Below are 22,501 nucleotides of genomic sequence, written 5' to 3'. Positions count from 1 at the left end.
ATGGTCTATCTTGGAGAATGTCCTTGCACACTTGAGAAGAATGTGTATTCAGCTTTTTGCAGATGAAGTGTCCTGTATCTGTCTACTAAATCCCTCTCTTCCCTCAGATAAAGTATGTCCTTGCTAAGCTTGAGCCTGGTTGATATATAAAGAGGTGATAAAGTTGAGTTGAAATTTCCCACTTGTATTGCGTTGCTATCAATGTCTTTCTTCAAGTTTATGACTAGATGTTTTAAATATTTTACTGGTCCTTCATTCAGTGCACATACATTTAAGAGTGTAAGTTCTTCCTGATGTATGGATCCCTGATCAATAAGAAGTGACCTTCACTGTCTCTTGTGACCTTTTTCAGTCTGAAATCAAAGTGGTCTGATACCAAAATGGCCACCCCAGATTTTTTGAGTGACTTGTTTGTTTGTAGAATTGTTTTATAACCTTTAACTTTGAGTCTGTGTTTGCTCTGATGGTTCAAATGTGTTTCTTGCAGGCAGCAGAATGTTGGGTTCAATTTTCTGATCCATCCTGTACTCTGTGTTTTTTAATTGGTACATTTAGCCCATTGACATTGAGAGAGATTATTGTCATGGGGTTATGGCCCATCTTTTTGGCGAAGTTTGGTGTTTTTGAGGGCTGGTTTTGTCTTAAATTAGCCCATTTAGTTGTTCTTATAACCATGGTTTTTGAGTCTGTGAAGCTCCTGAATTGTTGTTTGTCTGTGAAACTGTGTGTTGTTCCTTTTGATATGAATGAATCTAGACCAGCCCACTTTAAAATATCAAACTGTGACATGCTTTATCTCTTTCTTTTTGCCCTCCCTCCCTCCCTCCCTCCCTCCCTCCCTCCCTCCCTCCCTCCCTCCCTCTCTCCCTCCCTCTCTCTTCCTCCCTTCCTTCCTTCTATTGCTTCTTTACTCCCTCCTTCCCTCCCTCCCTCCCTCCCTCCCTCCATCCCTCTTTCTCTAGCGCCTCATGAATTTGTTCAGCCCTTTTGAATGATTACGTATAATTTCATCTAATAGTACATTCTAGAAATGTAGATTGGGTGATGAGCAAACCCCATATTCCTCTTCTTCCCTCCTCTTCCCCTTATTTTGGAAGCTTCCAGTCTTAGGGCACTTTGATCACCTCATTTCCAAGCCACAGCGATTGCCCAGTCAAAGTGTTGTTGTCAGTTCCCCTTGTGATTAAAATAAATGAATCTTCTTTCTTGGGAGAAATAAGAACACAAACTTTATAGAATCTAAATTTTGTTTACCTGTGTATTGGTTTGTGATAATATCTATGGCGGGCAGAGAGAGTCAGCGAGAGACTGAAAGAATAGTAAAAATGGTTTAATTCTTTCTGTTTTATATACAATAGCAAAACAAAATGCTAATTAATATACCAGTGAATAGCCTTTCAAACAGTCTTATAATTGTTTATTTTGCCAAACTCAGGTTTCTTTGATGCTCAGTTTTGAGCCTGCATTCAATTAACAACATGTCATAACATTTTATCATGTCAGTAAAAAACATTTGAGATGATAGTTAATGGCCTTTCCTTATTCTCTCATTTGGAGAAATCATTTATGCAAAATTCCATTTTGATTCTTAGGTTAGTCAATGTTATTATAAATAATGCTGTAGTCAACACCCTCTCTCCTAAGTCTGCTGATGTTTTTCTGATTTTTTGTTCTTTGTTTTGAGACCATATCCAGAGGTGCTCAGTTGTTACTCTTGGTGTTGTGCTTGGGGGCCACTCAGGGTAAGCAGGGAACTGTGAGGTGCTGGGGATTGAAACAGGACTCCTGCATGATATTTTCTTCAGCCTCCTCTGGTTTCTTATCATGATAGAAATGCATTTTAAAGTATGGAGAATTTTTGAATTGACTTAATTTATTTTCTTATCAATGTAGCTGCATCAGGACCTTGTATCTTGTAACATGAATATAATCAGTGTTTTTTATTTTTGCCAATATTATAAATTTAAAATATTTACCACATTGTTTTAATTTGTTTATTAGGTAAGTCAATCAGTTTAAATATTTATCATCTATTTCAAATTTTGTGATATGTTTGTTCGTTGACTTTCTGAGATGTATTAATTAGTTTTTTGTTATATGATTCAATTCTTACAAGTACTTTTAGAGAGGCTTATTGAGATTAGATTATAATTGGTGAAATTGAGCATCAGAAAAGGTTTAAGATTCAACAGCTGTGTACAGGTGAGCTGGAATAGATAATTCAAACTGGTCTAATTCCAAAGTCTGAGTTTATAGTACTTTTTGTAGTACTTTTTGAACCATCCTGGTCCTATTTTAATGAGAATTATTAATTTACTTATATCTTTTTGGGTAAAACTTCCTGCACAATGCCGAGTAAATTTTCCAGTTATTATGTTGAATTGGATCATTATAATTTCTGAAGCAGAACTTGGTTTTGCAACTTAAGATTACATAGAGTTTTGTATTGGCCTTAGTTAATAAACAGAGAAAGCATGCAACATTCTCTAATTTCTATCCATTAGAGGGTAATGAACAAGAGCAAAGGGCAATTAGAGACAACGTGAAGCAGCTTTCGGATTAGCCACCGCCAAATCCTGGTCGATGAAGATTCCAGCTCTGTTTTGTGGCACTCTTCAGTGTCCTTGATGACGTTCCTCCAAGAGGACTTGGCAAAAGTGAGCAGGGCCCTCCTAACTTTGATGTGGGTGGAAGCACATTCAAGTTCTCTCTTTTTTTGCTCAAATACATATTCCTTCCTAAATCCTCTTTCTCTCAATTTGGATGGTTCTGGACTTTTTATATTCTCCCTCTGGGTGAGAATTTTTGGAGTCAAGAAACTTATTCTCAGTTATTTCCCTTGGCCAGTCTGCATGTGTGCCAAGCACTTCATTGTGGAATTTCATATCATTAAAGAGTGCTGCCTCCAAGGGAAATTCCAATTTAGCATAATGGTTCAGTTTAAAATAAAATGCCATTTCTCCCTCCAAATACTGGCTTCAAGAAGAGGGCCTCAAGTTTTCCATTATTTTTCGGTACCATATAACTCTGAAGGACACGTGTCTCCCAGGAAAGCAGCACTGAATGGAGTGAGCCACTTGGAATGGGATGTGTGATCGAAAATGGGGAATTATGGACAGACATCTTACATCTTATAACTGGGCAATGGCTAGCGGGGAGGTAATAAGTGGAAAAGACAATGAAAGTATGCCTCAGCATCTGTTACCACCAGGCTTTTATTCAGAATGAGTTGAGAGGACCTGGAGCATTTTCAGATGAGGAGTGATGTGATCTGAATTGGGTTTTTGACCACGTGACTTTTTAAAATTGTTCTTGAAGTAACATGGTTACAATAGTGCATACCTGTGTTGTCAATAAATTTATTGACTTTCCACCTCCATCAAATGGCAGAACACTATCCTAGTGACATTTCTAGTTCACCTCTTCTCCCATGTACCTCTCAGTTTGGTAACCTCAGTTTAGTTTTCCAGGTCTTTAAACTACAAGGGTTTGTTGTCATTAGTTATTATCCATTCCTTTTGTATTTCTATATGTCACATGAGTTAGGTCATCTTGTATTTCTCCTTCTCCCTTTGACTTATTTTTCTCAACACGACCCCATTAGCTTCTTTCAAGTTGTAGCAAAAACAAAGTTTTTAGCTTTTTAATATCTGAGTAATATTCCATTTCATGTGTACATACGTATGCATACACAATAAGTTCTTTGTTAATTCTTTTTATATGTTAGCTATTGTAACTAGTGCCCAGTGAACATAGGTTTTTGAATTAGTGTTCTTGTGTTCTTGGAGTGGATGCCAAGGAGCAGAATCACTTGACATCTCTTCTAAGGTGATAAAATGGGGCTTAGTCATATGGAAGTTTTATTTTTAGGTTTTTGAGATGTTTCAATACCATTTACATAGATGCTGCACCAGATGATATCCCACCAACAGTGAATGAACATTTCTTTTTTCTGCATTTATGCCAACATTGGATATTTCTAGTCTTTTTTATGTAGGCCATTTTCACTGCTATGAGGTAGTATCTCATTATTGTTTTGATTTGTATTTTCTTTATATAATTAGTGATGCTGAATACTGTTTCATGTGCCAGTGTACTCTCTATATGTCTTCTTTGCATGTATGATATGTCTATTTGAGAATTCTCTGTTCATTTCCGTTCCTCGTTAGATTGTTTTGTTTTGGGGTTATAATCAGTGGTGCTTAGGGCTTTTCTGTGCTCAGGAGTCATTATTGATGGTGCTTGGGGGACCATATGTGATATTGGTGCATGCAAGGCAAGCACCTGAGCATTGTACTGTCTCTCTTGTGCCTTCATTGACTTTTGTATTATTTTCTTGATTTCAGTTCCATTGATTTCTGTTCTCATTTTTATTTTGTTTCTTCTAATTATTTTCAGTGTCATTCATTATTCGTTCTCTATTTTCACAGGCCCTGAAGTTGTGTCACTTATCTGATTTTTTTCTCTTGATTCAAGGCCTGTCTTATATGAATTTCTGTCCTACTTTTACTGTGTTCTAGGGGTTTTGATAATTTGTGTCTTTATTCTCATTTGTTTTATATAGGTGATATACATGCATACATATATATATTTAATTTTTTCATTTGTCCACTGGTTGTTCAACAGAATGCTGTTTAGTGTCCAATTGAGAGATACATAATTTGTGTGTTTGTTTTTGTGTGTCTGTTTCTCTGTGTATGTGCTGTGTGTGTGTGTGTGTGTGTGTGTGAGTGATTGATTACTACCTTAATGCCTTGTGGTTTGAGTAGAGTCTTCACATTATTTCTGTTTTCTTTATGGATATTTGTATTGTGTCCCAGTCTATGATCTATCTTGGAGAAACTCCCATGTGTACTACAGAAGAATATGTATTCTTCTGGGGGTTGGAGGGACCCTGTTAGACCTAGTTCTTCCAATTATTCATTTAGGGCTCATGTTCCCTTATTGCTTTTTTGTCTTGTGCTACTGACATGTATCTCCTTAGTTTTGTGTTTTCTTTGAGAAACTTCATGTACCTTCATGTAGTGTATATTTATTAGCAATAGTTTTCTTGAGATATTGGTAACTTAGTAAGTGTATGACCTTTCATTAATTTCTGTAGATTTCATGCTATTTTTCTGATGCAAGTCTTGTCATCCCTTTCTTTCCTAGTTTACTATTAACCTGTCTTATTGTTTTCCAATTATGTAGTCTATGCCTGTGTCCTAATTTGGAAACTCACACTCAGCTCTTATAAGCAGTGGAAGGTTGTGATCTTATTTTCAGATCTATCCAACCTTTTTGTGTGTTTCAATAACAGCATTCAATTTAGTAACATTTACAAAGATTATTGACGTTAAGGAAGTCATTGCCATTTTTTTCTATGAAGACTTCGAGTGTTTTTGAAATGTAATATCATCCCCATTGGCTTTTCCTTATTTTATTTGCTTGCATTTTGATACTGACTTTTCGTGTGGTGATTAGCCTCTGTTTATCTCATCTTGCAACTATAATTTATTTTTATGTTGATATTACTGTGTATTTTATAACTGATATCTTGAGAGTATTTCCTGTCAGGGTTTGTCACATAGAACTAGTGTTCTATCTGAGTCTTCTTACCTCCTCTTTAACTTTCCTTAATTTAATACTTTTTTGAATTATTCTTCTTATAACTATAGTTTTCTCCCTTTTTACAGAATGTCATCTTGTAGTTCAAATTTTGATATATATTACACATAACATATAATGCAATATAATATGTATATAATACATAATATATGCAGTATATTATGTATAATATATATTATCTACACCTGGCTCTGCTCAAAGCCCTGTGCTCAGAGATTACTCCTCGCAGGCTTAGGGGACCATATAGGATGGCAGGGATTGAACTCAGGTTGACCATGGGCAAGGCAGTCACCCTACCTGCTATACTATTTCTCTGACTCTAATTTAATATTCTTTGTGGAATGGTTTGGAGGTAGTGGATGCCTTCAGCTATTATTTGACTGTAAATATATTTTCATCATGACTTCAGATCTGAATGAAATATAAGGTATTTTTGGTTGGAAATTCTTTTCATTCATTACTTTTGAAAGTATTTTGAAATTCTCTGATTGCTTGTTGAGTAGCAAGAATGAATTCAGGAAATCTGAAATAATTCTGTTAGGGCTTTCATTGAATCTGAGTTGTTATTTCTCTTTTGCAGCTTTTATGAGACTTTCTTATGTCCATATCATTTGGATTATAATATATCTTGGTGTTCTTCCATTTGGATTAAATTTTCTTGGAAATCTTAGTGATTTATGGATCACTGCAAATGTCTTTCTTCTCAAGTTGGGGAAGTATTTGACTCTTTTTCTTCCACAAGTAATTATTTGCTATTTCCTCTTCATGGAATTTCAGAAATGTGGAAACTATTTCTCTTGAAATATTGTTAATTATTTAATTAATTAATAAGGCTTATTAAACTTGAAAGATTTCTACTTTTAAAACTATTTTCTAATAGTTTTTCATTTTCTCTTTATTAATGATGCCCTGTACTTTGTCATTAATGTGACTGATGAGCATTTTGGCTTCTTCTGTCCTGCTTTTGAGTTAGATTCATTAAGTTGTTTAGTTCAACTACTGTTCTTCAACTGTCCTTAGAATGACTTTTCCATTTTTTTCTATCAACCTTTCTTCAAGCTTTCTGATAGCATCTTTCATGGATTCCCCCATATTGTAATCATGTAAGAATTGCTGCTTTGGAGTCATCCTTAGGCATCTTACAAAGTTCTGATGTAGACAGGAGGAATGGGGTAAGTGGGCATCCCTGGGCTTTTATCCTCATCTGTCGGTGCATCTACAGATGTCGATCCCCCCCACCACACACACTCTTTCTGCTACTGCTTGATATCAGGTAATGCAGTCAGACTGTAAAGCAATGTAGTACAGACTGATTTAGCCAGTGATCTGCGTCTCTTGCTCATCATTGGTTTTGTTACTATGGCTTTGTGAGGGACTAGGTGGATTTGTGGTTACTAATCCCTGTAGCTGTTGTAGTTCTGGGGTGTAGTCAATATGACATAAATAGGAATTACTGTTGATGGAACCTACACCTAATTTTGTGTCATGTCTAGTTAGCCTTGGCAGCAATTAAAGACTGGGATCACGAGTACCCAGTCTCTGTGGTTCAGTAAGCTGATCATAAAGTTATTTGTCAGTTCCAGTCTATAGTAAAGAGTCAAAGTTTGGCTGTTCTGTGTAGCAGCCTTTGGTATGATACTGTTGTTTCTTGGCTAGGCCTGTGACACCAACTTAAGAATGGGCTTTGCTGCTGCCAGATGGCCTAATTTGTGTGTATTATGTCTAACAGATCTGAAGGATGATGCTGGAAGACACAGTTTCTACTTCCCTTGTGTTCTCTCTGTTGGGTTTGAAAAATCTATTGGGTTATCTTATGCATTATTTCTTTTACAGCCACTAAAATCCTATCAACATTTTTAAGGAGCTGGGTAATAGTTACAGAGAATTCAAGATTGCGTATGTCCATAAGTTGCTGTGAACCGAAGTGGGTGATTTGGACTTTGGGTGACCTGTTTAATTAAAAACTCCCCAGGTGCAAGAGCTTATAATTTCAGATGGATATAAATGACAGATTGGGCTCTCTATAGTCATATCTTGCTAGACTGATGTCTGCATTTTCATTTACTTGAAATCTGACTGCAAATATCATTTTTGCTGTCTTTAAGTCTTGGGGCAGGGCGCTGCTGGATGGGAAGGGATCAAGTTGAGGAATCTGGCTTTGTGCCTCTGTAGCTGGGAGGCTAGCTTGCTTTCATTTGCTATGGGGAGCTCTGAATTCCATGCTTGACTATACTCCCACGTACCAGTGAACAGGATGGGAGCTTGGATATCTAGTTTAGCTGCCCTGCAGCTCTTCTGGTGGGCTCCATGGTGGAGTGAAACAGCAGTTTGGATGGTGGAAGACTGTGATGTCAAATTTCCAAGCTCACTGATTCTGTTGAGGGAGGTGTTTATTTCCTGGTGGTGCTCACGGCTTACTCCTGGCTCTGCACTCAGAAATCACACACTCCTGGTGGGGCTCATCAGATGTGAGGTGCAAGGGAGGAAACTTGCAAGGCAAATGCCCTACCTGTTATATTATTGCTCCGACCATAGACATTGCATTTTTATGTATAGAAAGTTGATTTGTAATTTTTTCTCTCTCATGTGCATGCATTTTTCTATTCTTGAACATATAGTATATATTTATAATACTTATATTCTGTATGATGTCTGTCATGTTGTAGTTATGCTATCTATATTATTTATGGATCTGTTTCTATTGATTGATTTTTATTCTCACTATGAATTTTGTTCTGTTTATTTGCATGTTTGGTAATTTTTTTCCTTTTCCTTTGGCCCACATCAGTGGTTCTCAGAACTTACTCCTAGCTCTGTGCTCAGGCATCAGTTCTGGTGGAACTGGGGGACCATATGGAGTGCTATGGATTGAACTCTGGTTGCCTCATGCAAGAGAGCAGGTACTAGTCCTGGATCTATAGTCAGGAGTGACTCCTGGGAATGCTTGAAAGCTCAAACTGGGGTCAGCTACTTGTGAGACAGAACTTTACCTCTCGTGCTCTCTTTAACTCAAGACCTTGTTATGTTAAGCACAGGACAATGAATTTTTGCACCATCCACTGTAGGATTTTGAGCCAGACAGTATTATTTTAGAATTATATTTGAAAGCATTTTAGGCATTAGTATTTCTGAATTTTAAATTACAAATTCAATTAAAAATTATAGTATTCTGTTAGTTCTTTGGGGATAAAAAACAACATGAGGTGATAATGTGAAACATAAGGTCTCATTTTCCTATTGTAGGGATCATTGTGCAAAAATAAAAGCAGCTTTAAATATTCTCCTGAGATGAATAAATAGGCTTTACAAACAAAATAATTAAAGTGGTTTGCAGCAAGAAATCAAATGTGTTCTGTGAAAGATCAGCCACTATTATATTTATTTTTTTTCTGTTTAAATAACTGCCTAGGGAGTAAGCTGCAAATTGAAGCTCAACTCATCTTTTAAAAATTTAACAACAGAATAAAAAGCATTGACTTTGTATTATAGAGACACTAACTTAGGTCAGAGTTGTCTTATTAAAAATTTGGAGGTCTACCATTTTTGTGTGTTGAATTCAGTAGTACTCCTGCCTGCTTTCCTTGTCCCCTACTCTCCTCATCCTTTCTTCCTTCTCTCTCTTCCCCTTATATTTCTCTCTCTTCATAAGTATTGTCAGACCTAGTCTTCAACAATAGAACAAAAGACTATTAGAGGGCACAGATCCTTCCTGGGACTAGTTTTGTTTTGAAAGTCAATGTTGATAGAATCAAAAGGAAATGGCAACTATTAATCTTTTGCACTAAGTAGAGAACATTGAGTATTCACGGTACCTCCAGATCTGATTTGGATTTGTGAGTATCGAATAAGGGAAGGTATTTATGGCTTTGGAGTCTGAGTAAATATGATTTCCATAAGCAGCTCTTGGGACCCCTTTTGGGGTAGGTTTCATGCTGTTCTGCTGTGAGCATAGAATGAGATGAAGGGTCATTTCTCTGCCTGAGTCTGCAGAGCTCTGTTACTGGAGAACCCCTCCCAAACTCTGCCCTGAGTTACTGACCTATGCAAACTCTTAATTTGCCCTTCCCCCCCAAGTAGCAGAGCATGCTATTTTAAATGTGTCCCTACATTTATTTTAGTGCCTTTAATACCAGGTGCAGACCAGAACAAGTATCCATTTCAAGTCCAACTTCTAGCATATTTCTTGACTATCACATCTGAAAGAGAGAGAAGAGTTAGCAATTGCCGTGCCTTGCCAAAAAGAACTACCCACAGACAGTCTGAGTCCTTGAGAATGAATAGAAATTGCATGAGCAAAGGTGGTGACCTCGGGCTGTGATAATTCTAAATTTTCAAGGTTGATGGAAGCAGAAAGACTGAACAAGATTGAGGGAAGAGAGGGAAAGGAAGAGAGGGAGGGGGAAGAAGAGTGAGAAACAAAAGAGATTGTAAAAATATGAAAGGGAAAGAGAAAGGAAGGGAGGGGGGGAGGGAGGGAGGAAGGAGCTGAGAGGGGCAGATAAATTTCACAGAATGAAGCGCATCCATCACCCATAATTAAGCAGTTGACCAGAGGAGCATTGATGACTGCCCCCCAGTAAATGCAAGAGACTTATGTGAATGACCCTCTTCATGGGGAAGTAGATATTCAATTTATGCTCATGATAAAATATCACTATGACTATAACTATCCTCCCGTTGTTCATCAATTTTCTCGAGCGGGCCCAGTAATGTCTCCATTGTGAGACTTTGTTGTTACTGTGTCTGGCATATCGAATACATCACGGGTAGCTAGCTAGGCTCTACTGTGCGGGAGAGATACTCTCAGTAGCTTGCCGGGCTCTCCTAGAGGGGCGGAGGAATCGAACTCGAGTTGGCCATGTTGGCTACGTGCCAGGCAAATGCCCTGCTGCTGTGCTATCGCTCCAGCATAATAGAATAAAATGTGGTAAAATAATTAAATGAAATAGAGAAAAGAAGACATAGACAACATGAAGCTCTGAGGAGTTTCCTTTGGGTTTCTTTGGGTCACGTTGCACATTTTCTGGTAAAGCAGTATACCTGGAAAGGTTTGCTCGAATTTCACAGAAGTATGGAGGGAACATTTGTTTCACAATGTGGTCATCTATGAGTGCAAAATTTTAGGGAACAAGACCTGCTGTTGAATCTGACTGGGCCCATTTATGACAATGCTAGTGGGTTTGAGTTGGTCCATTCCTGGGAATGGATTGGGATGGAAGAAGTGGGCTTGGGACAGAAGCTGCTTTCTTTACTCTGAGTCCAAAGAACTTGTGTCATTCATAAAAAATGGATAAAACCATACAAATTTTCTGCCTCTAGACCATCTTATTTAATGATAGCATAACTGAGTCCTGGTTTGATGCTTCAGTAGGGAGTGTATGTAACCATGGTGTCCCTGGCAGATGAGGAGAATGAAAGAACTAAATGCAGGTTGGGATGGTCATCCATGGACTCCCTTCAGTGTAGGAGGATACTGAAGGGCCACTGCCATGACAGAGGTGATAGAAAAGGGGCAGTGCTGGCTCCTCTGGAGGCTAGGCTGGGAAAGGTCTTTTAAAAAGACTAATAAAAAAAACTGTAATATTTGTGTTAGAAGGACAAGGAGTCCTCATGGCAAAATTCTTTATTGCAAACAACAACAGCAAAAACAAAGTGACTTTGTTGAGTAAACTCTCAGATAAGTACTACTATTCTATTTTCTGATGTTACTCAAGGAAATTAAGCTCCTTGTCTGAATAATAAAGCCAGGAAGAGGAAGAGCCAGCATGGGAATGCAAACCTGTCTTATTCCAGATCCTACATCTACTTCAATTCACTGAATGCTCTCCTAGACTACGCTTTCTCACTTGCGAACATGCCTGATTGTGCAGATTCTGATGAGGTAGAGGGGGGACCAGGGAACATGCATTTTTAGTGAGCTCATAGATGACGTTGGTGTTGAAGAACCACACTCTGGGAACAAGGGACTTCTCTGTGACAGTTTTCTGTAGTCTAAAATAGGGATCCTCATATCCTAAGAGGTTTTTGGAATAATTAAGAGGCAGTATCTGTCTCTGATTAGAACACCGTTTCAGATAGTACCCACTTTCTCTCATCCTCTTTCCTGGAACCCTAACCAGTGCCAAACTTTGCTAGCATCCTCTCACCTCCCTCATTGTCTTGGAGCCTTAGCTTGACCTACTCTCGTTGCTCCAGGGGTATCTCGATAAGCTACACATTCCCCAAAGCCTGTAGATTTTGATGAAAGCAAATCTTTCAGTATGACTTTATTAAATCTTCCTTCTATTTTCTCAGCTTCACTCAAACAAGTTTTGTCTGTAAAATTTGCTAGCTGTCATCAACTTAAGATTACTGACACTATGGTTTTTAGAGAGAAATAAATGATATTATTTCTCCAGAGATGGAATGATGCTGGCATCACACAGATGTTTGGTAGATCTAGGTCTTTCTCAGGAATAATAGGAAATGACTAATAATTTGATTTCCCACTCCTAGGTAAGCTTAGAGCTCTACATAAATGTTCTGTATTTTTCTCTGATGCCAGAAAATTTAGAAATTGTGCTGAAGTCTTAAGTATAAAAGATTTATTTTTGCATGACTTTTGAATCTGGTTCATAAGATATATATTTATTAAAAATTATTATCATTTATTTTTTACTTTGGTTTTGGGGCCACACTTAATGGTGCTCAGCGCTTATTCCTGATTATCTGTTCAGGGGTCACTCCCAGTGTTGCTTAGGGACTGTATGTGGTGTTGGAAATTGAACCAGGATCAGTCACAAGGAAGGCAAGCACCTTAACCCCTTTACTTTATCTCCAACTTCCTTAGTGGATATTTTGAAGATGTATTCTAATTCTAAAAATGTATTTTCTGTGCTTCTCAGACTTGGAATGAGACTTCTATAGTTACTCTTTCTGTTTTATATGACATTTTCAGAAATTTCAAAGATAATAGAGGATATTAGAACAGACAACTACATATCTGTCATTCAAGTTTACCATTTGAAACCTCATTTTGTAAGAAATTGACCATTTCAGATATGACTGCTATGTATGCACCAACCTACTCCATTAGATCTGTATGTCAGGTTGTTTTTGACAATAACTGAAAAATTTCAACTTCCTTAAATTGGTTGTAATTTTATTTTCACACCTTAGAGAAGGCTCAGAGTTAGATCTTGGGGTTGTCGGGCAGCAACACTTGAGGCTGGGAGAATCCTCATCATCCTTGTCTGCCTCCATGGTTGTAACTGACTTGCCTTCATCCTGGATCTCTCCATGATTCATACCTCAGGGGGCAGAAAGATATTGTCTCTTCTTAGGCTTGAGAAATTCTTCTCAAAATTTCTCAAGTTTCATGTCTATACAACCAGAAATGGAGTCCTGTACCCTTTATTACAGTTGCCTAAAGTTGTAGGATGACACAGGTTAATTCAGATCAAGAAAGATGTACCTAGTTCCAGGAAGTGTGTCACCTCTCTGTTGCTTTGAATCCTATAATGGAGAGAAGGCACCTTTGCACAATACAGTATGTCAACTTAGAACAAGAGGAAGAAGATTGTCAGCAGGCAGAAAGTGTCTACTTTCCCAAGACAGTCACGTCCTCAAGTCAATATGTGTGTCTTTCACAGCTAAGTTTTTCTTACATTAAGTGTATCTTTATGATATGTATACTTAACTTGATATATCATCTTGTAACCTAATTTTCCTTTCCTTCTTTCTTTTGTTTTTCTTAACTCTGTTAACTGCACATGTATGGTAATAATTTAATATTTAGATTTCTTTATATCTATGGAGTGGTTCATTATATAAACCATATTGCTTCTCTGATTTTATTTGTTGTCACTGTTCTTATTATACCAGAGAAACAAATGTAAACAAGAAAGAAAAAGCTGAGGCTGACAGCTGTGGAAATCTCTTATCTTCAAATTATCCAGTTGATGTGATTGCCATTGTCTTTATTCCTTTAATAGGTAACCACAAGGAACACTTCAGAAACCTTCACTAGCTTCCATACAAGTTGTAAGGCATCTTTGTTGGGTAAAAGATGTCTTTGAGAACTTAATATAGCCTTTGGGCTTTCTCCACAGGAAAATGCACACATACTTGTGTACTTGCTTTCCTTTAAATGGTGGCTGCCTCTGCTCCCACCCCCAGCTCATCCAGAGACCCTGGGTGAAGACACAAGTTGCCCTTGAATGGAGGCAATCAGATCTCATTCTGTTCCTTACTGTGCTCTGTAAGAAGGACAATTTTGCTTTCAATCAGTGATTTAAGTATGTGGCCTCTGGAAGAACATGAAGTTATCTTTTTTCAGAATTAAAAAAAAACCTTTTATTTAGTTTTAACTCTTTATATGTATAGTAGAGTTCTGTAGACTTTTCCTGATAATTTATTTGACTCAAAAGGAATATTATGTAAGCTCCAGTGCATATTCTCAATACAAAATTAGAGGAAGTGTATATTTTTATTATTCGCTGCATGAAGAAAGTCACATTTTATTCTTTTACATAGAAATTATCCTTTAAAGGTACTCTAAGGAGCAGTAGAGATTTTTTTAACTTAATGACTGTCAAGAAGGACATGATATTAATATCTATTGTCTTCTATACTTGTTTCAGTTGCTACAGTATATCAGATGCTTATTTCATTGAAAAAGATCTACGTACAGAATTTTACTATTACTCTGTTATAATTCCAATAGTCAGTAGGGACTCTGTATCATAAATATCTCCAAAGATGATACATTTGTACCTACTCTTATATAAGTGACCGTTATCACTTACAGATAACCTCTTGAGTAAGCAGTATTGACTAAAGAACATTTATTGGTACGGTATATTATAAAAAGGAAGGTGAAAGAAAAAGTCAAGGATGATATTTTCATAGCAATAGACAAAATAAGGTGCAACCTGCTGAATATTTTTCTTTCCTGAATCCACAGTTTGGGTATTTAAGAATACAATTAGGATTTGAGCAAATGCAGAAGTCCTCTTTTGGGCCCCTGACATAGCTCTCTGAATAATTTATCTGACCATTAATTTATGAAATATAAAATGAATCAAATGCAAATTGTGTCATAATAATAGAGACTTAGTCAGTCACATAGCCAAGACATGTGAGAAAGCGTTTGGGTTATGAGTATGCCCTCCGCCCCCCAAAATGGGGCAGGTGCATGTCTTTGCCTTAAAGAATTTAAACTATATAAAAGGTTTAGTAATACGTCTTCATAGAAAAATGATCGACAAAATGATACCTCTAAAAGAAAATAACTTTAAAATATGGATAAACTTTAAAAGATATTTTTAATGTAGATCAAAAATAATGCCTACAGAAGCCAGATATGAAGTATGAAATAGAAAAGTTGGGAGCTTCAAATTTTGTTTGTAACTTCAACCTATTGGCCTTAAGTAGGGTGATGTTGTGTTTTTATTCTTCTGACTGAGTGGGACATAGAATATATGATCCAGAGTGCAATTCAGTTAAATATGGTGCCTAATGAGATAATACCATATAAATCTGGAAGCTTACATCTTCCATGCAAGAGTGACTGAGAAATAAATCCACTGTGCAGAGGGGAATAGCTAGGAAAATTTCCTCTCTTTATTCTGAAGTTACACAGAGGGGGAACATTTTCTTGAAAAAGTGATAACACTTATTTAGGTTTATGATCCAAGTCATAACATCTTGGTGTCTAACCAAGCTGAAAGGAAAATTTAATATTAAGTTCTGTGGTTATAGATGTCAAGTTATGGTTCAGAAAAGAATGTCTAACAAATACAGCACTGTAGCACTGTCCTCCCATTGTTCGTGGATTTGCTCCAGTGGGCACAAGTAACATCTCCATTGTGAGACTTGTTACTGTTTTTGGCATATTAAATAATGCCCCAGGGAGCTTGCCAGTCTCTGACCTCCAGGTGGGATACTCTCAGTAGCTTACCGGGTTCTCCAAGAGGGACAAAGGAATCAAACCCGGGTTGACTGCGTGCAAGGCAAAACACCCTACCGGCTTTGCTATCGCTCCAGTAACAAATATAATGGTAACTATTGGTCAGCTAGACTGTATAAAACAAAGACAATTCTGTGCAATAGGAGGGCTGAAAGAATTAAAACACTAGAGATTGTTATTAGAATGATAGTAATTATTGAAGAATACTGTAAAAATACTGATTAACTTCACACTCTGTTAAGAACTCATATTGAAATATCTAAGAGTACTAATAAAATAATAATTTTGAAGATATAATCTCCAAGAGAGTAATGTAATAGAAATAGTAATAGAAAATTGCTTCCAAGAAGCAAAAGAAGAAAAAAATAGTAAAAATATGTAAGATAATGATAGAAATCAATTCAAATATGTAATCAGAATCCAATATAAATTGGTTAAAATATCCAAGAGTTAAAGTTGACTGGAGTTTGATGCCCAGCACCACAAAAATAATTAAAGAAGAATGTAAACTAAGCCTGCTATTTTTTGTTATAGGTGTCCCGAACTAAAGTGTGAAACAAAGAAAGATTGATAGCAAAGCAGTGGAAAAAGTTCGAACAGGCAGATGAAAACCTAAATAAAACGTGTGTTGCTGTATTAATATCAGACATGACAGACTTCAAGGCAAGATTTATTATAAATAGTCTAGATCATAATTCAAAGAAATTCAGCAATAAGTTATGGCCTAACTTTGTGTAACTAATAAAGATTTCAATTTCATGTGGAATTTTTGTAAATATTAGCTGAATACAATGAGAAATAGACAATTTCCTACCTGATTGCCTAAAAATAGATCAGTACTGGAAAACCATAAGCAACTGGACAATGAATAATCACGAAACATTTATGCAGACTGACCATATGATGGGACACAAAGCAAGGCTCAACACATTGGAAAAGGTCAGCTACACAGTGTACATTTCCAAGCCACAAGAAATTCATATGAAGATCAATGGAAAGATATGCCTGTAAGTTTGTAAATTTCTGAAAACATCACTAGCAAATTTCACATTGGTGAAAAATTGAAGTGGAATCTTTGAAAATGAATGATTGTGTGTGTGTGTGTGTGTGTGTGTGTGTGTGTGTGTTTGCATGTGTATGATAACTTGCTAATGCAATGTTTGGGTGTAGGTTTGTAGTATTAACTAACTTCCTTGCAGAAAACAAGAAAGTTCACTTTTTTGGCTTCACATTTTAAAGACTGAAAAAATAGCCACTTGATGAACCATATAGTGTACATAGATGCTTTGCTTATAATAGCAAAATAATTCAAATGGTGATCAACAATAAAGCAAATGTATTGTGCAGAATATACCCACTGTGGGGCCACAGTGGCTATGGTACTTGCATTGCATGTGTCTGAACTGGGTTCAATCCCTGGCACCACATATGGTCTTCTGAACTTTCCATGGGTGATCTCTGAGCACACAGCCAGAAGTAAGCCCTGAGCAAGGCCAGTTTTGAACAAGGTACAGAAACAAAACAAAAAAATTTTTAAAGAGTCATACAATGCAATAGTGTACATTTATGAAAGTGAATATACATCTTTCTGTAACCATCATTAGCCACAAAACAATATTAAACCATTGAGCTTGTTTCAGTATGTAATAGAAATTTGTCATTTTTAAGAATTTTTATGTTTAGTATACTTGGGAACTATTAATCTTTATATATAAAAGGAGGCAACTCTGAATTTCTTACTTCTTCTAGATCTAGCATGTGGTTTCAGCCAACCCATCTTCTCACTCATTTCAGGCTCCTAGTTAAATCCTTGAAATAGACTGGTTTTTCTTAAACACGTTCTGTTTTAGTTTAGTGATTTTTGAAATTTCTGATCACATATTTCTAACCAACTTAGCTTCATTTACCCAACTCTTTGAAAGCTACAGTGCCATCATACATACTAGGAGGATGGCTCAAGATTCTTTTAAAACAGTTATTCACAGTGAAAATCCTGACTTGCAACCAGCCATCAATTTAATGATTTTTCAGAAACATTAGAAGAACCAGAAATTTTCATCACTTGCCTTTCTCACTTCTCTAAAACTGTTTCATACACATTTCATTTTTTTTTTTGATAGGTCCTGTGTTGCTCCCAGCCATGGAGTGATTTGTTACCTTTCAAATCCTGTTTTTATATAGCTGTCAGAGGTTTTTCATAATGTAAATCTGATTGTGGGTCCATTTGTACCTAAAACCTTTCAAAGGTTTCTCCCTCCCTTAGTGTGGGTGTTCTAGTGCATTTTACTGATCTTACTCTACCAGCATCTGGCCCTGAACACAATGCTACTGCCGCCTTTGACCCCTGTTCCTTTCTCCTTCTCTCCCCATGGCCTCCTGCAGAAGGGCAACCTCCCTGCCTATCATAGATTTCTCTTCCAAGAACAGGATGCCACAGGGTGCAGTCTACTACCCCGACCTTTAGCTCTAGCTCAGTTGAAGTGCTTTTTCCCCATGGAAACCACATCCTGGAAAGAGTTTCCCTGTGGCTAGGAAGCCTTCCATTCTAATAGCTTTCTAAGGCTATTTCCATGCTTGAGTGTTCATTTTAAATGGGATAAAATTAGGATGACCTACCTCATAGAATGCCTAGGGTTATTGTGAGCACCAAGTAAGATACGGATGTAAAGAGCTTAGCACATGGTCTAATATGGAAATGGGTTTCCTTTCTCCTAGATGTCCTCATTTTATTATTATTCAGCACCTTCATCCCACAGTGACCTTGACTTGCCATGAGATTAAGTCTGACTCATGATTGTATTCCTCATGCTTAGCACATAACAAGCTATGGAGGAGATGTTTGATAGATTGTGTACAATACGTAAATAAATATATGAATATATTTTCAGAATTTATGTGTAAAATTTTTATTTTTTTCCTCCCAAGTAGTACCCAGGAAGCCCAGGATTCCCATCAGCAATTCTTGTCTAATCGGGCTGGCAATTTGTTGTAAGGGCTTAAGCATTGTGATACTGAGCACCCCAGCAGTGTTTGGGAGCCTTCAGGACCACACCTAGTGGTGCTTGGGCTCCTCCAGAACCATAACTTGTGACGTTTATGGAACCATGTGATGCCAGGGGTTGAAGCCAAGTTGGCTGTATGCTAGATATGCACCCTAACCACCGTTTTATTTCCTGGCCCCACTATGTAAATCTTAACTTTAAGAAAAGTCGACCTGATTTTTGTTTTTGTTTTTGAGTCATGCCTAGCAATGCTCAGGGATTACTCTTGTCTCAGGACTTAGTAATTGTTCATGATAGAACTTTGCGGACCATATCGGATGTAGGGGGTTGAACCTGGACAGGCCATGTGCAAGGCAGGCACTCTACTTACTGTGTTAGGCCCTCTAAATTACACAGAGTTAGAGGAAACTCATTAAGGAAACTTATTTTTGTTCATCTATGTCAAGGAAACAGAAACTATCAGTGAGCTGTCAGTGAAAATAGCTGACTTCTATTTCCTTGTTTAAATCAGATAGATAGCTCTCAGCAGAAAAGTCTACCTTTATTTTCAGTTAATATGTAGCATGGTATTAGATTTTTGCCCTCCCCTTGATCGTCGATTTGCTCGAGCGGGCCCAGGTATTAGATAGATCAGGTTTTTAAGAACTTGACCTATGGGTCTGGAATTATAATACAGCAGGGAAGGCAATTATCTTGCATGCAACCAACTTGGGTTCGATTCCTGGCACCCTATAAAGTCTCAAGCCCCTAAAGGGATCACAAGGAATGATCCCTGAGTGCAGAGCCAGGAGTATGCCCTGAGCACTACTGAGTGTAGCCCCTAAACAAAAACACAAACAGAACAAACAAAATAACAACATGATAACATGAAAGAACTTTACTTCTTAGAAGTGAATGTATTGATAATTTAGCTACAGATATCTTTTCTGACCCTCAGGGAAGATTTTGAATTAATCCTGTTTGCATTGTATTGCTAGCAAGTATTATTATAAATAAGCAATTAATGAACTATGTATCCTGAGTCCCATTCCTTAACTCATTTGGCATTTGTTATTCAGGCTGTGAAGATGCTCTCTTCAAGGTCTTTTGAAGACATAGATGTTCATAGATTCCATTGGTCTGGGTTATCTGCTGGTTACCAATCATGGGTCTGGTTATCTTCCCAGGAAATCAGCGACCCAGAAATCTTGGATCTGGTCCATAGTGCCCTTGGCAGGATGACCGTAGTCCGGCAAATCTTCCCCTCTGCAAAGGACAACCAGAAGTGTATGAGGAACAACCACCGAATCTCCTCCCTGCTCTGCGACCCCCAGGAGGGCTACCTCCAGATGCTGCAGGTCAGTGCTCACTTGAGTTCCCGCCAGAAGGGAGTCTCACTCGTGCCCTTGACCTGAGACAGCAGTAAGATGCCTCAACTCCAGCTGAGCCCTGCTTTTAATTAGTAATTTGCTTAAATTGAAACCAGTCTACTGGACATTGCCTCTGAGCAGATTATTAGGCAATTATGCTGTTGTCTACAGACAAGGCATATTAACTCACTGGGTGCCTCTTGTATTTAAAAGTTAGTTGCTTAGGGATTAAAGAGATACCTGTTGCTATGTCCCTGTGATGTCTGCTTTGTTTGAATGGGTTCATCTGGTGGCGCTGGGGCTGGGGCCTTCCTGTGGAGAGTCATATTTTTGTACCTGAAGGATAACATTAATATGGAGGCTTTAGGGAAATTGTCTTATATAACTTGCTCATCTGCTTAGGTCAACTAGTACAGTGCCAGAGTCCAAGCTGGATAGAAAGGGCAGATCATCACTGTCCCTGCCTGCTCCGTTCCTTCCAAAACAGATGTTTTATGTGTTTATTATCTGTATAAAAGATAATAAACACATAGGGATGGCCAGGGAGTCCCCGACTGCTCTTCCCCTAGCTGCCCATGGATTTGGGTGGGTCTGGGCCACTCCCCCAGCCAGGGTGGCCCAGGCCATGGGGCAGACAGTGGAGGAAGTGAGAGTAAAGCCGGTTGATTGATTAGATGCTGTTAATTCCATTCTCCCCACTCGCCTGCCCCAGTGTCTCTGAGCTTCCCATTCTAGTCTCACACTGCTCCTCATTCCAGTCTCCTCCTGTCTCTCCCACGCATCTCTCTATGCTCCATCTCTCAGCATGGGCACGTTCTCACCAGGAGCCTGCCCCTGTATTCTTCTTCTACATCCTTTTCTCTGTGTCCCCCTTGCTAGTCTCTCCACACTCCATCTAGCTGCCCTGCTCTTTCTCACTCTCTCCAGCTCTCTCCCTCTCCAACTCCCCGAACTCTGGGCCTACACTGCACCCAGTCTGGTAGCAAAATCAACATAAGAAAGCCCTTCCCAACTGCCAGGCTCAAGGGCAGAAACATCACCTAGGGGTATTCCAAAGCCCTTCTTGACTGCCCAGGGGCAAAATACCTCTTAAGGTGTTTTTCTCCTTTCCTCAGTCCATTAACTGTATCAACATCTTAATACTAGTTATTTTTGTATGGACACAGTAAGAGATACATTGAGGCTTGTAGGGCAGCTCTCCTGGGAACATCTTGCCACAGACTCAGACTACAGAGTTCAGGCCAGATTAATCATTCCTAACCCTAGCAGGGTACGAATCTAGTTATTACCTTTTGGATCATGACAGCATTTGTCCATGGCCAAGTTCTTAACTTATAGTTAAGCATTGTGGCACTTTGGCCAGGCCCATCTCAATGCCAGGGTAGCACACAGCTTACCGCTTGCCCTGGTTCCATTCAGTCCCTCATTAGGACTCTGCCTTTGGGGGTTCCCTGAAGTAAGGGCAGCTGAGGCTTAGGTCTAGAGAGCAGATTCCCAGGAGGAAAATATTACTGAGAGTCAATAAACTCCCATGTTACAAAAGCATAGCATTTACTATCTTCTTGTGTCCATACAAAAAGGACATTGCTCTGAATAAACTATGCAAAGGACTTAAGGGAAAGAGAAAAACAATATTTACAAGTCAACATAGTGCAAAGAAAGAAGTTACAAATAAACACAGAGGAATGGGAGCACTGTGATGGGAGCAACCCAATAAACCTAAACTACCTGAGGCTATGCAGGAAGGACAAAACCATGTTATCCTAGAATTATCAGTTCTGTCATTCCCTTGGTGTAAGTGTTAATTTTTCTGGAAGCCTGAGAGTAAGATGAGGGCTTCAGTGCCTGTTGTAAAAAGTGTTTCCTTCCTAAATGTTTGAATTAACAATGAAACTGGCTAGAGACTATTGGGTGACTATTGGGTGACTATTGGGTGATCCACTTCTGCAGTAGAGAGATCTTGTGCAGGCAAACTTTCATTTAGTGTTCAGTAGAAACCATGTGTCAGAAGGGAATTTCTCCCAGTTGAGTTTTTGAAAATTTTATGTCTGGCATAGGATATATTTACCATTTGGTATTTTAAACTAGTTTTACCTTCTTCTTCTCCTTCTACCCCTTTACCAGGTACAGGGAGTCAAAACTCAGAGATTCAGCACAGAGATAGGCTGTATGTGCCATCCAAACATGACTTCACCAAATGAAGACATTTGGAGGCCACTTTACCAGGCAATACACATTGGGGGGAGGGAGGTCATTAGAATATCTAGAGTAAGCTGAGCTTATATGTAGTTTGAAAAGAGTTGAATATATCCTATACTCTTATATTGGGGTGGCTGGATAAAAAATGAGATGATTAAACTAGAAATAACTATTTGTTGGTAGGAAATATAGAAGATGCTATGAATATAGCTGGAACAACTCCCACACACCCCTTGACCACTATTTCAGGAAACCATCAGATTGTCTGGGGTGGGGTGGGGGTGTCTTTAAAGTGGTGAATAGAATATTTTTAAAAATCCTTTATGGATTGAGAGCCTTGAACTACTAGATTTGGGGTGAAGGTACTTGATGAAATATTTTAAATTTTGGATGCT

General features: G+C 38.1%; 1 protein-coding gene across 2 annotated transcripts in view; it reads left to right on the top strand.

Moving 5' to 3' along the window:
- Positions 1-22,501, top strand: part of GRID1 (glutamate ionotropic receptor delta type subunit 1) — a 754,440-nt gene that overhangs the window by 478,042 nt on the left and 253,897 nt on the right. For both annotated transcript variants that reach the window (XM_056130373.1, XM_056130374.1), the window contains exon 6: positions 19,725-19,895. In XM_056130373.1, the coding sequence (XP_055986348.1) occupies positions 19,725-19,895 (171 nt within the window). The remainder of the gene's footprint in view (positions 1-19,724; positions 19,896-22,501) is intronic.

The sequence above is a fragment of the Sorex fumeus genome, unplaced genomic scaffold (genome assembly GCF_029834395.1).
Source record: "Sorex fumeus unplaced genomic scaffold, SorFum_2.1 ptg000078l, whole genome shotgun sequence".
In the NCBI taxonomy this organism is placed as follows: Eukaryota; Metazoa; Chordata; class Mammalia; order Eulipotyphla; family Soricidae; genus Sorex; species Sorex fumeus.
Note: the sequence above shows the minus strand (reverse complement) of the source record. Positions and strands in the feature narration are given on the sequence as shown.